We start from the raw sequence: 17,031 nt of genomic DNA, 5'->3' as shown, positions 1-17,031 counted from the left end.
TTTCAACACACAATGTGGCAGTAGGGCCACTTTGACACACATTGTGGCAGTAGGGCCACTTTGACACACACACAATGTGGCAGAAGGGTCACTTTGACACACACTATGTGGCAGTAGGGCCACTTTGACACACACTACGTGGCAGTAGGGCCACTTTGACACACACTATGTGGCAGTAGGGTCACTTTGACACATACTATGTGGCAGTAGGGCCACTTTGACTGATACATGCTACAATACCATTTTTGACATAACTTTCATTATATAGTCTGTCGTTTATCGCGGATGATTAGTTCCAGGCCTGACTGTGGTAAATTAATTCCCGCAAATATTATTAATAAATATTATAAAAACTGTTTCCGACCTTCTAAATATGTTTTTTTAGCACAATCCGAGCCCTCTAAACTATAGTTGCGTTGCGTTTTGCTTGATTGTAAAATATGTGGATGGAGAGGGGGTGTGACATTCATATGTTGTCAATATTTAGTGTTTTGTCCTTCATAATTAATATTGTAAATCCCACATTCTTTATTTTCATGTACATTCTGGATTTCTCATTCAGTAAAAAAAATTAAAATTCCGTTCCGTTTTTTAATGTGGTCTGTCATAACGATTTTAGCATTCAGTCAGACATTATTGTGAGGTTTTGTATTAGTGTTCCTAAAATTAGATATACTGGCCCCCAGACACATTTTTTTCTCTAAATGTGGCCCCCGAGTCAAGATAATTGCCCAGGTCTGCCTTAATATGTGTTGCTTACTATACTGTATATACTGTATATATTGTATATACTGTTATACTATTTGATATTGCACTGATACTGTATTTGACTACTGTACTTTTACTTGTACTGATACTTCTACCATAACTACTGTGACTTATTGTGCAACTTATTGTCTTGTAATTAATGTACATCAGAGCTATTCAAATGTTTGTATTTTTTGTATTCAGTGTATTAGATTGTGCAACTAGTGTTTGGATCCCACTGTACGCAATATCTGAAGAGCATGGAAAAAAGCATTTCACTGTGGTGTACTCTGCATGCGACGAATAAAACCTTGAACCTTGAAATTAGGACGTTCATTCCCAGTGACGACCCGACAGACCCTACTTTTTTGGTCGTCCGGGAATTGGACCCGTTTTGGTTCCCTCACAGATCTGATTTGCTAAGGAGCCTCATATTTTCCCACGGGAGTGCAAAGAGACCACAGCTGATGTGGTTTTAACCCAACAAGTCTATGAAAGATCCAACTCAGAAAGCAAAAATGCTTGTCAGCATTTTATGGTTATTGCCGTACTTCCCAGGTCAAAGTGTTTAGGTCGTGGTACTCTCAGGGCGTCGACCCCGTCACAGGCCGGACCCTTCAGGTTTCATCATGCTGAAGACCAGATAGGACAGTCTTATGGAGCCTGCAGTCGATTTGATCAATATGCCGCCAGTTAAAGGCGTCAATAACACTCGCCTGTAAATATGAAGCTACCAAGGTTAGGGATGGCCTAAAATATATATATATATATATATATATATGTATGTGTGGGAAAAAATCACAAGACTATTTCATCTCTACAGGCCTGTTTCATGAGGGGGGGTACCCTCAATCGTCAGGAGATTTTAATGGGAGCATTCGCATACCATGGTTTATATAGGGCACAGAGTGGGTGGGTACAGGCTGGCCTAGGGGCGTGGTGATTGGCTCATGTGTTACCTAGGAGGTGTTTCCGTCTATGGCGGCATGCTGTTACAATTTCGCTGCGCTTGTTGAGGGATGACAGGTCTGGACGGTAAATAATAAACAGTTTCTCTTTCAAGCATAGGTTGCATCTTTTATTACCACTATTGTAAGGTGTGCTGGATGCAAGAATTTGCCATGTTATTGAATATTCAACATTATTGTCTTTGAGGTCCCAAATGTGTTTGCTGAGTTCTGTGGTATTTCGCAGGTTTTTGTTCCTGAAAGAAGCCTTGTGATTGTTCCATCTGGTTTTGAATTCTCCTTCGGTTAATCCTACATATGTGTCGTATATATATATATATATATATATATATATATATATATATATATATATATATATATATATATATATATATATATATATATATATATATATATATATATATATTTATATATAAAAAAAGTTGAATTGATTCAGAGTCATAATGACTAAAAATCACAATTTGGGTGTGAATCAATATTTTTGCAGCACCTGTAATGATTGCCCTGCAACAAAAGAGCTGAAAAAATAAAATGAAAAGGCTGGAATAAAAAACAATTTAAAACTGGTGAAATGATCTGTCCAGGCACATAATAGATTTTACTTAAATGAAGATTTGTATTCAATAAATGAAAATATATTATTCCAATTGCAACATGGGGAAAATCTAAATGTCTTATTAGAATACTGTAAATTCCGGGTTACACGCCACTACTTTTTTTCCCTTCGCTTTGAACCGTGCGTCTAATAAAACTGTGTGGCTAATTTATGGATTTAAATTCATCATACATTCTCTCAGGTGCGGCTGTTTAAAGCTTTGAGCCGAAAGCACACGTGCCGCTCCGTCTTGTAACCGTCCGTGGCGTTTCAATTCGTGTGGATCCAAGCGACATTTGTAAGTTTTACAATACAACTAAAATTTGTATGCAATATTTGTACGCACGCATACGAGTGTCTGTGTTAATATTATTAACTCACAATGGCATTGCAACGTGGAGAAAAACAGAATATCTTATTTAAATACCGTAAATTCCGGGTTACAAGCCACTACTTTTTTCCTTCACTTTGAACCGGGCGTCTAATAAAACTGTGCAGTTAATTTACAGATTAAGAATTTTTTTTTTTTTTATTGTTATTGTTCGTGCTATGGCGCCATCTTTGGGACCAGTTTGCTCACTGCAGGTGTTGTAGTGCCACAGTGCTCATCTGTTTGGAGCTTTCAAACTGTTACGTCAACATTTTTCAACCGATACAAAAAATCCCAACACCAACCCATTCATATAATCTCGGACAATTGTGCTCAATATTTTAAAAAATTCCCGTTTTTTTCCGCAATTCCCATTCAAATGAATGTACACAATTTCTAAAAATATTGCATCATTTGTAAACCCGATTCCGACCTTTCAACCATCCACCCACAAAACTCTTCCGATATCTCAGCTGCATTCGAGCGGAAGGCGGGGTACACCCTGGACAAGTCGCCACCTCATCGCAGGGCCAACACAGATAGACAGACAACGTTCACACTCACATTTACACACTAGTGGCAATTTTTAGTGTTGCCAATCAACCTATCCAATATATCATACACAAAAAATGTTTTCCCTTTCCTCAAATTCCCGGTTTTCCAGGAATTTTTTCCCCATTGGCAATGAATGGGAAATATACAATCTACTGTATATTCCACATTTCTCATCCGGTTTGAATCGTTCCACCATCCACACACTCCACTCACCCTGGACCATCAAATTTTCCAAGTTCAAAAAATTTCCAGGAAATTCCGGTTTTCCAAAGCTCTGTTTTCACCTATTCCTGGAAAGTTTTCACAGTCCACATTTTTCAACCGTTTTTGACCATTTCACCTTCAAAACCTTCTCCTTAGTTTGAACAACAAACGCTCATATTGGGTTTTTTTTTACAAATTCCACGGTTTCCCAAAATTCCAGGAATTCTGAAATACCCATTTTTCAATTCAAACTGTTATGTCAACATTTTTCAACCAATACCAAAAATCCCAACACCAACCCATTCATATCATCTCGGACAATTGTGCTCAATATTTTAAAAAATCCTGGTTTTCCCGAAAATTCCCAAATTTCCAGGAAATTCCCATTCAAATAAATGGACTACATTTCTCAAAATTTTGCATAATTTGTAAACCCGATTCCGACCTTTCAACCATCCACCCACACAACTCTTCCGATATATCATACACAAAACATGTTCTCTCGTTCCCAAAATTCCCGGTTTTCCTGGGATTTCCAAGAATTTTTTCCCCATTGACAATGAATGGAAAATATACAATCTACTGCATATCCCACACTTCTCATCCGATTTGAACCGTTCCACCTTCCACACACTCCCCTCACCCATCAAATTTTCCAAGTTAAAAACATTTCCAGGAATTCCCGGTTTACCAAAGCCCTATTTTCACCTCTTTCTGGAACGTTTTTACAGTCCACATTTTTCAACTGTTTTTGACCATTCCGCCTTAAAATCGTGCCTCTTAGTTTGAACAACAAACGCTCCTATTGTTTTTTGTAGAAATTCCGGGGTTTCTCAAAATTCCAGGAATTCTGAAATACCCATTCTCAATTCAAACTGTTAAGTCAACATTTTTCAACCGATTCCAAAAATCCCAACACCAATCCATTCATATAATCGCGGACAATTGTGCTCAATGTTTTCAGAAATTCACATTGTTTCCGAAAAATCAATGAATTAACAAAATGTCTCAAAATGTTGCATTATTTGTAAATCCCTTTCCGACCTTTCAACCATCCACCCACACAACTCTTCCGATACATCATGTTTTCCCTTTCCCCAATTTCCCGGGATTTCCAGCAATTTCTTCCTCATTGACAATGAATGGGAAATATACAATCTACTGCATATTCCACATTTGTCATCCGATTTTAACCGTTCCACCTTCCACACACTCCTTTCACCCTGGACCATCAAATGTTCCAAGTTCAAAACATTTCCAGGAATTTCCAGTTTTCCAAAGCTCTTTTTTCACCTATTACTGGAAAGTTTTTACAGTCCACAATTTTCAACCGTTTTTGACCATTCCACCTTCAAAACATTCCCCTTAGTTTGAACAACAAACACTCATATTGTTTTTTTGTACAAAATACTCTGGTTTCCCGAAATTCCAGGAATTCTGAAATACTCATTTTTCAATTCAAATTGTTAGGTCAACATTTTTCAACCGATTACAAAAATCCCAAAACCAACCCATTCATATCATCTCGGACAATTGTCCTCAATATTTTTAAAAATTCCCGGTTTTCCCGAAAATTTAACAATTTTCAGGAAATTCCCATTCAAATGAATGGACAAAATTTCTAAAAATGTTGCATCATTTGGAAACCCAATTCTGACCTTTCAACCATCCACCCACACAACTCTTCCGATATACCATAAACAAAAAATGTTTTCCCTTTCCCAAAATTCCCAGTTTTCCAGGATTTTTTTTTACCCATTGACAATGAATGGAAAATATACAATCTACTGCATATCCCACATTTCTCATCCGATTTGAACCGTTCCACCATCCACACACTCCACTCACCCTGGACCATCAAATTTTCCGAGTTCAAAACATTTCCAGGAATTTCTGTGTTTCCAAAGCCCTATTTTCACTTCTTCCTGGAAAGTTTTCACAGTCCATATTTTTCAACCATTTGTGACCATTCCACCTTCAAAATGTTCCTCTTAGTTTGAACAACAAACGCTCCTATTGTTTTTTGTACAAATTCCCGGGTTTCCCAAAATTCCAGGAATTCTGAAATACCCATTCTCAAATCAAATTGTTAGGTCAACAATTTTCAACCGATTCCAAAAATCCCAAAACCAACCTATTTATATCATCTCAGACAAATGTGCTCAATATTTTAAAAAATTCCCGTTTTTCCTGAAAATTAAACAATTTCCAGGAAATTCCCATTCAAATGAATGGATAACATTTCAAAAAATGTTGTATAATTTGTAAACCCGATTCCAACCTTTCAACCATCTACCCACATAACTCTTCCGATTCATCATACACAAAACATTTTTTCCCTTTCCCCAAATTTCCAGTTTTCCCGGGATTTCCAGGATTTTTTTTACCCATTGACCATTAATGGAAAATATACAATCTATTGCATATCCCAGATTTCTCATCCGATTTGAACCTTTCCACCATCCACACACTCCACTCAGCCTGGACCATCAAATTTTCCAAGTTCAAAATGTTTCCAGGAATTTCCGGTTTTCTAAAGCCCTATTTTCACCTCTTCCTGGAAAGTTTTCACAGTTCACATTTTTCAACCGTTTTTGACCATTCCACCATGAAAACATTCCTCTTAGTTTGATCAACAAATGCTCCTATTGTTTTTCATACAAATTCCCGGGTTTCTCGAAATTCCAGGAATTTTGAAATACCCATTCTCAATTCAAACGGTTACGTCAACATTTTTCAACCTATTCTCATTCATATCATCTCGGACAATTGTGCTCAATATTTTCAAAAATTCCCGTTTTTCCCGTAAATTCCCAAATTTCCAGGAAATTCACATTCAAATGAATGGACGTATTCATTGTTTTACAATGCCCTACATTCTCAAAATGTTAACACTATTTTTAAACCCGATTCCGACCTTTCAACTATCCACCCACACAATATATATATCATACGCAAAACATGTTTTCCTGGAATTTCCAGGAATTTTCTCCCCATTGACAATTTATGGGAAATATACAATCTACTGCATAGCCTATATTTCTCATCCGATTTGAACCGTTCTACCATCAAAACACTCCACTCCCCTTGGATATTCAGCAGATTCTGAAAATTCCAGATTACCCGAAATTACCAGGAATTTCCCTCTATTGATAATGAATGGGCAATATACAAACCTCTATATCCCACATTTCTAAACCGATTTGAACCGTTCCAACATCCACACACTCCACTCCGGGACTTTTAAGCGTGTCAGTTCATTTTATTTCAGCTCACGTGTATCGGCGGTTTGCGCACAAAGGGCAATTCCTACCAGTATTGAAAACTGTAGTATAGAATAAACTTTTACAAGCTCACCAGCTGATGACGTCAACACAGCAGCATAAGGAAGTTAACTCTCTCGAATCAATGCGCCGCTAAAAGTAGGTCCTTAACGCTCGGGCTTATAATACCAATATTGCTATTATTTGGTAAGGCTAAGGTCGCGAAATGTAAATGGAGTATTGTTGGTGCTTTTTGAGTGGTTATTTATTGGGTTTTATGGTTGAAGTAGACGCAGCGACGTCACGACTCCCACTGGCTCCATTGTAAGTAGACTTTTATGTATGTTTATTTACGAGGTAGAATGTATTAAAAAATAATGTGCTCTTGTCTCTCATAAGGATTGTGAAATATAGACAACATTCCCCCAAAAAGTGCAGTTCCTCTTTAAGATTTGACAAGTGTTCTAATATTTGTTTGCTGTGTGATGTTGCCTTTTCCTATTTGACATCAAGTTCATGTTATTATGGCGCTTTCATTAGTAAAAAGTAACTTCCGGGATAGAACTCGTTTTTCACGCTGTCTTGTTTACTTCCAACCACAAAGTACTGTGCCACGTTACATCAAACATATCGATAACAGCGTCGTAGCGTACGAGAAAGCGACTAATTCCATTACTTGTTACCGATAAAAGTATGCAGCGCAGTTTTCCCCTTACACTGCCTGTAAGTAACCTCAGCTATAAACATATGATGTACTTCAGTGGAACATCTTTGGGGATGTAACAAACCGAAACCTTTCTGCGGTCTTCTGGGTTGTGGCCGCCATTCGGATGCTGAGGTTGCAGAGATGCTGTCAAGCAATTAGCATTGCAGAAGGCAGAGAGGCAGCCAGCAAAGCATTTTGCTGTACTGACTAATGATGAAGGCTTCTGTTAAAAGGCTGACGCTTCAAAAGTGTATCAAATATGAAGAAGAGGACAAGTCTCCTGCTTGCGGTCGTGTGATGTGCTTTGTGAAGGACAAAATTGATACCGTAAACTCCAGACCGCAGGACGATACTTTTGTTTCCTACGCTTTGAACCCTGCGGCTTATGAAACGGTGCGGCTACTTTATGGATTTTTCTTGGCTGACGGCCATAATGCAAATAGTTGTCGTTAAACGCATGCAAAGACCCTGAAAATTGCTGCTGTTTAAAGCTTTGAAGCGGAAGTACAATTGCTGTTCCATCTTCTTGTTGTCTATAGCGTTTCTACTCGTATTGCCAAGCAATGTTTGTAAGTTTTACAATATAACTTATTACTTACTAAAACATCCCATGTGTGATGTCTGCAGGAGTGTTGTCATGCTCAATTGTACGTGCTATCGTAATAAAATCAAGCTAGCATCGTTACCATTAGTTAATATGCTAACACGTTTACAAATGTCTTTGTTCGTAGTAACTTACAATGGCATTCTTTTTGTGTTGTTTCAGTTTCACAAATTCCTCAGTAAATTCACCAAAACGTCACCGTGGAGTTATTGAGTCTGTTTAGCTGATTGGAGAGCTAGCTTCCGCAGGTAGTGGGTCCATGATGATGACTTCTGTTTTGTTTGATCAGCCGTTTTACTGCCCTGTTACAGACACCGTTTGGAAACAATTAAGTTATGTAAATAAATATTTACAAAATATTTCTGTGTAAGTAATTTCACAACAAACACCCTATTTTCCAGACTATAGAGCACACCCACTAAATTTCAGAAGAACTTGTATTCCTTATATTAGTCGCACTGGACAATAACATATATATGTTGTGAAATTAGTTATTTACACTGAAATATTTTGTAAATTGTTTGCAAACAGTGTCTGTAACAAGGCAGTCAAACAGCTGATTAAACAAAACAGAAGTCATCGTCATGGACCCACTAGCTGCGAAAGCTAGCTCTCCATTCAGCTAAACAGACTCAATAACTCTACGGTGACATTTTAGTGAATTTACTTTCAACTGAAACAATACAAACAAAATGCCATTGTAAGTTAATCAAACTAACACAGACACTTGTAAATGTGTTAGCATATTAGCTAATGCTAATGCTACTGCTCGATTACATTACGATAGCACGTACAAATATGCATGAAAATAAACTCACTCACACATGGGACGCTTTAGTGAGTATGTTGAGTTGTAGTTCCATTGTAAAACTTAAAAACATTGCCTGAAAAGATGAATGAAGAATCCTTACGAGTAGAAGCGCCATGGATGGCTAGAAGATGAAACAGCACTTTTACTTCCGGTTAAACGCACTAAATACATTCAGTTTGAATTTACTTCAAACTGAAACAATACAAAAATAATGCCATTGTAAGTTAAAAATACTAACGCAGACACTCGTAAACATGTGAGCATATTAGCTAATGCTAACGACGTTAGCTTGGTTATTTACGACAGCAAGTACAAATAAGCATGACAACACTCCTACAGACATCACACATGGGGTGCTTTAGTGAGTATGAATTGTTGTAGTTCTATAGTAAAACCTAAAAATATTGCCTGAAAAGATGAATGAAGAATCCGTGCGAGTAGAAATGCTATGGACGGCTAAAAGATGAAATAGCACTTTTACTTCCGGTTAAAAGCACTAAATACATTCAGTTTGAATTGACTTCAAACTGAAACAATATAAAAAGAATGCCATTGTAAGTTAAAAATACTAACGCAGACACTCGTAAACGTGTTAGCATATTTGCTAATGCTAACGACGTTAGCTTGGTTACATACACAAATATGCATGAAAACATCATACAGAAATCACACATAGGACGATTTAGTAAGTAAGAATTGTTTTAATTATATTGTCAAACCTAAAAGCATTGCTTGAAAAGATGAAGAATCCATACGAGTAAAAACGCTATGGACGGCGAGAAGATGAAACAGCACTTTTACTGTGGACACTGAAGCACCTGCAGTGAGCAAACTCGTCCAAAAAGATGGCGCCATAGCACCTTTTCAGTGTGTTTGCTTGGTTTTTTTGAAAGCTATCTGCGTTATGGCCGTCAGCGAAAGAAAACACATGAATTAGCCGCACCGTTTTATAAGCCGCCGGGTTCAAAGTGTAGATAAAAAGTATAGTCTTGTGCAGCTAATATATGGAAAAATATTTTTTTCTTCTAAAATGTATCGCCCACGTCTTATATAAGGTAAATATAAGGTAAAATATGGTTACGCAAACGTACGTTGGTCTTCATGACATCCTGGATGGCGGCATCAAACTCCTGGGTGTTGTTGAAGTCGACGGTACATTTCAGTGAGTATGAATTGTTTTAGTTCTATTGTAAAACTTAAAATTATTGCCTGAAAAGATGAATGAAAAAATCCACACGAGTAGTAACGCTATGGACGGCTACATGAGGAAATAGCACTTTTACTTCCGGTTAAAAGCACTAAATACATTAAGTTTGAATTGACTTCAAACTGAAACAATATAAAAATAATGCCATTGTAAGTTAATAATACTAACAGACTCTCGTAAACCTGTTAGCATATAAGCTAATGCTAACGACGTTAGCTTGGTTACATTACGACAGCAAGTACAAATATGCATGACAACACTCTTACAGACATCACACATGGGGTGCTTTAGTGAGTATGAATTGTTGTAGTTCTATTGTAAAACCTAAAAACATTGCCTGAAAAGATGAATGAAGAATCAATACTAGTAGAAATGCTATGGACGGCTAAAAGATAAAACAGCACTTTTACTTCCGGTTAAAAGCACTAAATACATTAAGTTTGAATTGACTTCAAACTGAAACAATACAAAAAGAATGCCAATGTAAATTAATAAAACTAACAGACTCTCGTAAACGTGTTAGCATATAAGCTAATGCTAACGACGTTAGCTTGGTTACATACACAAATATGCATGAAAACATCATACAGAAATCACACATGGGACGATTTAGTGAGTACGAATTGTTTTAGTTCTATTGTCAAACCTAAAAACATTGTTTGAAAAAATGAAGAATCCATACGAGTAAAAACGCTAAGGAAGGCGAGAAGATGAAACGGCACTTTTACTGTGGACACTGAAGCACCTGCAGTGAGCAAGCTCGTCCAAAAGATGGCGCCATAGCACCTTTTCAGTGTGTTTGCTTGTTTAGTTTTTTAAAGCTATCTGCGTTATGGTTGTCAGCATGAATTAGCTGCACCGTTTTATAAGCCGCCGGGTTCAAAGTGTAGGAAAAAGGTAGCGCCTTATAGTCTCGTGCAGCTAATATACGGAAAAATCTTTGTTTTCTTCTCAAATTTAGCGGCCACGTCTTATAGAAGGTAAAATAGGGTAATGCAAACATACGTTGGTCTTCATGACGTCCTGGATGGCGGCATCAAACTCCTGGGTGTTGTTGAAGTCGATGGTGATGACGTGCGGCCTCCCGATGTACTGCTCGGCGTACGGATGCTGCGAGGACACCTGCAAGGGGATCAAACACAAACCTACTTCAGGAGACACCTCACCAGCTTCCTTGAAACGAGTCGGCGTCATTTTTACCTCCCTGGAGGTCGGCTTCCCTCGGAAGAAGTCGTGGTTGAGGGAACTGTGGGCAGGGCTGAACTTGGGCTGCAGGAACACGCAGCCGTTGGCGATGGCTTCCAAAGGGGCGGGGCCTTCGTAGGGGAAGCCGAAGCCGACGAAGAGCTTGGGAGGGGCAGCGAGATAGGACAGAGTGAGACGTCTTGCGCGGCGGGGAGGAAACGTCGCAGATAATCCACCTTGGCCTTCCTGAGGAGCTGCTGAAGGTCCCGCGGGGGGAGAAGGCCGTGGTTCTTCACGAAGGCGGGGACCTCGGGGGGCCGCTGGGTTTCGTAGTACACCGTGCCGTGGATGTCCATGTGGCGGTGCAGGATGGACAGGAAGGTCTCCTTCCCCTTTTGAGACATGGCAAGTTCAGGGAAAAAAAACAACCTTTGCAACACTTTCCACGCTGTTTGATAGGGTTGAGGTCCAGGTTCCTTGCAGAAATGTTAGAACCAGCGTCTTCTGCAGTGGACATTTGTTTTCTTTATTTTTTTTGGGAGAAAAAAAACAAAACTTTTAATTTATGCAAAACACAAACCTCCACTGTCGAGAATGCTAGATCTAACTATCGATAGTATCGATACCAAGGTGGGTACTGTATCAGACCTTTATTTAAGTTTCGATGTTTTGTCTGTACTTCCATCAAATTACTGGATTTTACTCAAGAATTCTGCAAACCCAATTCTCATCGGTCAGCGCACGTCTCTCTCTCGCTCGCTCACTACTGCTCCCTCAGGCCCACTTTGCCCACTGACGACCCACTTCACAAATATCACACGGTATCCGCCTCCAATTATTGTTATTTATCTTGTTTCGTATTTACATTTTGTTGCATTTTTGTTGTTTGCACTCGTGACTTTTATTCTAAAATAATTAGGCTACTACTAGCATTTTTTAGGTTAAAACTAAGGCGTATGAGCTACCAGTTGTTGTTTTTTTTAACCGTACAATCTATGCTTGTTTTTACAGTGCCTTACTGTAAACTGAAAACCGATACCCTTGTTATTTTTACGGTAAAATACTGGCGACCTAACTGCCTTTTTTTCCCGAGCATAAAGTCTATGGTTGTTGTTGTATCAGTACATTACTTTAAATAAAATAAAAAAAACATACCACATGTAATTTTGCAAAACAAATCTGGTGACTGAACTGCTGGTCTTTGTTTTTACTGTAAAAACCAAAGTTGATATGTTTTTACTGTGCATTACTGTAAATCGGGAAAAAAGGTATTTTTTTTACGTTAAAACTATGGCGTATGAGCTACTAATTTTGTTTTTTGTTTTTTTTTCAACCCTAAAATATATGCTTGTTTTTACAGTGCCTTATTGTAAATTGAAAGATGGCACATTGGTTGTCAAATTTAGCCTTTTTTTATTTTTTTACTGTGAAATTTACGCTTTTCCTTACAGTGCAATACTGTAAATTGACGAACCGTACCACTTTTATATTTACAGGAAACACTCATTTCCCTGCACGTCCCTTGCTTCGTATGCTCCAACTTGTGTTATTTGGTTCTGGCTCTTTGAAAGAAGCCGTTCCTTTCAAAGAACTGTTCAAAAGACGAGCCATGAATTCCAGAACATAAGCTGCAACTTCTTTTTCCCCCTACACTTTGAACCCTGCAGCTAATTTATGGATTGTCGCATAAGTCGCACAAGTAAACACTCTGCAGGACTGATTGTATCGCACATGATATCACACACACACACACACACACACACACACACACACACACACACACACACACACACACACACACACACACACACAAGTAAACATGCTGCAGGGCTGCTTGTATCGCACATGACATCTCACACAGACAAGTAAACAAGATGCAGGGCTGCTTGTGTCGCACATGATATCACACACAAGTAAACACTCTGCAGGAATGCTTGTATCGCACATGATATCACACACACAAGTAAACACGCTGCAGGGCTGCTTGTATCGCACATGTAATCTCACACACACAAGTAAACAAGCCGCGGGGCTGCTTGTGTCGCACATGATATCACACACAAGTAAACACTCTGCAGGACTGCTTGTATCGCACATGATATCACACACAAGTAAACACTCTGCAGGACTGCTTGTATCGCACATGATATCACACACAAGTAAACACTGCATAACTGCTTGTATCGCACATGATATCACACACACAAGTAAACACGCTGCAGGGCTGCTTGTATCGCGCATGATATCTCACACACACAATTTTTCTTTTTACTGTAAAATGTACGCTTGTCCTTACAGTGCAGTACTGTAAATTGACAAACCGTACCACTTTTATATTTACAGTAAAATTCCAGGGACACTTTTTTGTTTTTTTATTGGAAAAATGATGGTTGTTTTTGTTTTTACAGTGCATTACTGAAAATTTAAAAATGATGCCATTGTTATTTTCACAATAAAATTCTGGCAAACAAGCTTCTTTTTTCTTTTTTTTTTTACCATAAAATCTATGGGTTTTTTTTTACAGTGCATTCATTTATGTAATTTTCGAAAAAACGGGACCACTGTTATTTTTTTTACTTTAACGCTATGGTGGATGAGTTACCAGTTGTTTTTTGTTACCGTAAAATCTATGCTTTTTTAACAGTGCCTTACAGTTTAGTAAAAAAACGGTACTTGACGGTCAAATATTGCTTTTTTTTTTTTGCTGCAAGATTGACGGTTGTCGAAAAACGATATGCTTGTTATTTTTACGCTAAAATTCTGGTGACAGAGCTGCCTTTTTTTTTCTTTTTTTTTTTACCATAAACTCTACAGTCTAAAAAAAATGTTTTACTGTAAAAACTGGAGTTGACTTTCTTTTTACAGTGCGTTACTATATCAGTACCACTTATTTTTTTCGTTAAATCTATGCCGTATGAGCTGCCAATTTATTTTCTTCACCGTAAAATGTTTTTTTTTTTTTACAGTGCATTACTGTGTATTGAAAAACCCCATCACTGTTATTTTTATGGTAAAATTCAGGTGACTGAGCTGCCATTTTTTTTACCATAAAATCTACGCTTGTGTGTTTTTTTGTGTGTTTTCTTTACAGTGCATTACTGTAAATTGAAAAAAAAGGTAGGACTTGTATTTTTTACGTTAAAACTATGGCCTATGAGCTACCAGTGTTGAGTTTATTGTTTACCGTAAAAATAAACAACTTGTTTTTACAGTGCCTTACTGTAAATTGAAAGACGGCACCTGGCCGTCAAATTTTGCCTTTTTTACTGTAGAATCTAAGTTTGTCCTTACAGTGCAATACTGGTCATTAAAAACCGTAACAATTTTATTTTTACAGTAAAATTCCAGGGACTGAACTGACAGTTTCTTTTGTTTTTTTATCGCAAAAACTACGGTTGTTTTTGTTTTTCAGTGCATTACTGAAAATTGAAAAATGATGCCATTGTTATTTTCACAATAATATTCTGGTAACGGAGCTTCTTTTTAATTTTTTTTTACCATAAAATCAATGTTGTTGTTTATTTTCTTTTACAGTGCATTCATTTATGTATTTTTTTTTTTTTAAACGAGACCACCGTTATTTTTTTTACATTAATGCTATGGTGGTTAAGCTACCATTTTTTTAAATTATTATTATCCTGTTTTTTTTAATGGTACCTTACAGTGTATTGAAAAACAACACTAGACAGTCAAATACCGCCTTCTTTTTTATGCAAGGTTGTCGAAAAACGATACGCTTGTTATTTCTACGGTAAAATTCTGTCGACAGAGCTCCCTTTTTTTCCCCCTATAAAATCTACAGTCTTAAAAAATTTTTTTTTTTACTGTAAAAACTGGACTTCTTTCTCTTTTTACAGTGCGTTACTGTAACGGTATCACTTTCATTTTTTTTATGTTTCATTAATTTTTTTCATTAATTTTTCATTTATTTCAGGCAATGACAAATAAAAGTACAAAGTTGACAACACATAATATTACAAAATTATTATGTTAAAAAATCTATGTATGAACTGACATTTTTTTTATTTTTGTTTTTTTTTATTTTCTTTATCGTAACATTTTTGCATGTTGTTTTTACAGTGCATTACTGTGTATTGAAAAAAAGCATCACTGTAATTGTTATGGTAAAATTCAGATGACTGAGCTGCCATTTTTTTCCCAAAAAATCTAAAAAAATGTTTACAGTGCATAACTGTAAATAAAAAAAAAACAGTACCCATACCACTGTTTTTTTAACGGTAAAATTCCAGTTGTATTTTTTACTGTAAAATCTTCTTTTTTAGTGAAACTGAAAGTATGAGGTTTTGACCTGCAATAAGCATCATTCATGCAGCGTTTTCCCATGGAGACTGAATTATATATGAAGTCCATTTTTATTAGGTATGATAAGATACTCACTGCTGGAGCACAACAGCAAAGCCAAGAAGCATCGATCTCTCGCCTGACGCAAACCGACTGATTGACACCCTCGTCTCCTTACTCTCCAACCTCCAGGGTTTTTTTTTTATACAAACCGAAATGCATTCTGATGTAAAGCTGAATTGCTTTCCCTGGGGAAAAAAAAATGACGCCCTGTAAAAGTTATGAATTATTTACCCATGCTGTGTCTGGGAGGCGTAAATCATTTATAAATGTCATGCAAATGTTACTCCGCACTTTTCATTGTCTCCCAGCGACAAAATGGAGGCCAATATCACGCCTGCTCCTGGAGTGATGCAGAGTGTTGCACGAATTTAATAAAACTGGTGCAGACCGCCATATTTAAATGAAGATTTTGTGTGTACCATGGAGACACTCATTTCCATGCACGTCCCTTGCTTCGTATGCTCCAACTTGTGTTATTTTGCTCTGGCTCTTTGAAAGAAGCCCTTCCTTTTAAAGAACCGTTCAAAAGACGAGCCATGAATTCCAGAATATAAGCTGCAACTTTTTTTCCCGCCTACACTTTGAACCCTGCGGCTAATTTATGGCTTGTCGCATAAGTCGCACAAGTAAACACTCTGCAGGACTGATTGCATCGCACATGATATCACACACACACAAGTAAACATGCTGCAGGGCTGCTTGCATCGCACATGATATCTCACACACACAAGTAAACAAGATGCAGGGCTGCTTGTGTCGCACATGATATCACACACAAGTACACACTCTGCATGACTGCTTGTATTGCACATGATATCACACACACACCTCAAGTAAACACGATGCAGGGCTGCTTGTATCGCACATGTAATCTCACACACAAGTAAACAAGCCGCAGGGCTGCTTGTATCGCACATGATATCACACACAAGTAAACACTCTGCAGGACTGCTTGTATCGCACATGATACCACACACAAGTAAACACTCTGCAGAACTGCTTGTATCGCACATGTAATCTCACACACAAGTAAACAAGCCGCAGGGCTGCTTGTATCGCACATGATATCACACACAAGTAAACACTCTGCAGAACTGCTTGTATTGCACATGATATCACACACACAAGTAAACACGCTGCAGAACTGCTTGTATTGCACATGATATCACACACACAAGTAAACACGCTGAAGGGCTGCTTGTATCGCACATGATATCTCACACAAGTAAACAAGCCACAGGGCTGCTTGTGTCGCACATGATATCACACACAAGTAAACACTCTGCAGGACTAGTTGTATCGCACATGATATCACACACAAGTAAACACTCTGCAGGACTGCTTGTATTGCACATGATATCACAACGTAAACACGTTGTATTTTAGACGTAAGCCGAAAACATGTTTTTTAGCTGATATTGGAGTAACATTCAATATCTTTATACAAAGCA

General features: G+C 37.7%; 1 protein-coding gene across 1 annotated transcript in view; it reads right to left on the bottom strand.

The window, feature by feature from the left end:
* Window positions 1–17,031, bottom strand: part of LOC133620255 (alpha-1,6-mannosylglycoprotein 6-beta-N-acetylglucosaminyltransferase B-like) — a 357,389-nt gene that overhangs the window by 14,191 nt on the left and 326,167 nt on the right. Inside the window, exons 14-16 of the mRNA XM_072915959.1 lie at window positions 11,452–11,607; window positions 11,231–11,377; window positions 11,036–11,152 (exon numbers count right to left, since the gene is read on the bottom strand). Coding sequence (XP_072772060.1) covers window positions 11,036–11,152; window positions 11,231–11,377; window positions 11,452–11,607 — 420 coding nt within the window. The remainder of the gene's footprint in view (window positions 1–11,035; window positions 11,153–11,230; window positions 11,378–11,451; window positions 11,608–17,031) is intronic.

The sequence above is a fragment of the Nerophis lumbriciformis genome, linkage group LG24, assembly GCF_033978685.3.
Source record: "Nerophis lumbriciformis linkage group LG24, RoL_Nlum_v2.1, whole genome shotgun sequence".
In the NCBI taxonomy this organism is placed as follows: domain Eukaryota; kingdom Metazoa; phylum Chordata; class Actinopteri; order Syngnathiformes; family Syngnathidae; genus Nerophis; species Nerophis lumbriciformis.
Note: the sequence above shows the minus strand (reverse complement) of the source record. Positions and strands in the feature narration are given on the sequence as shown.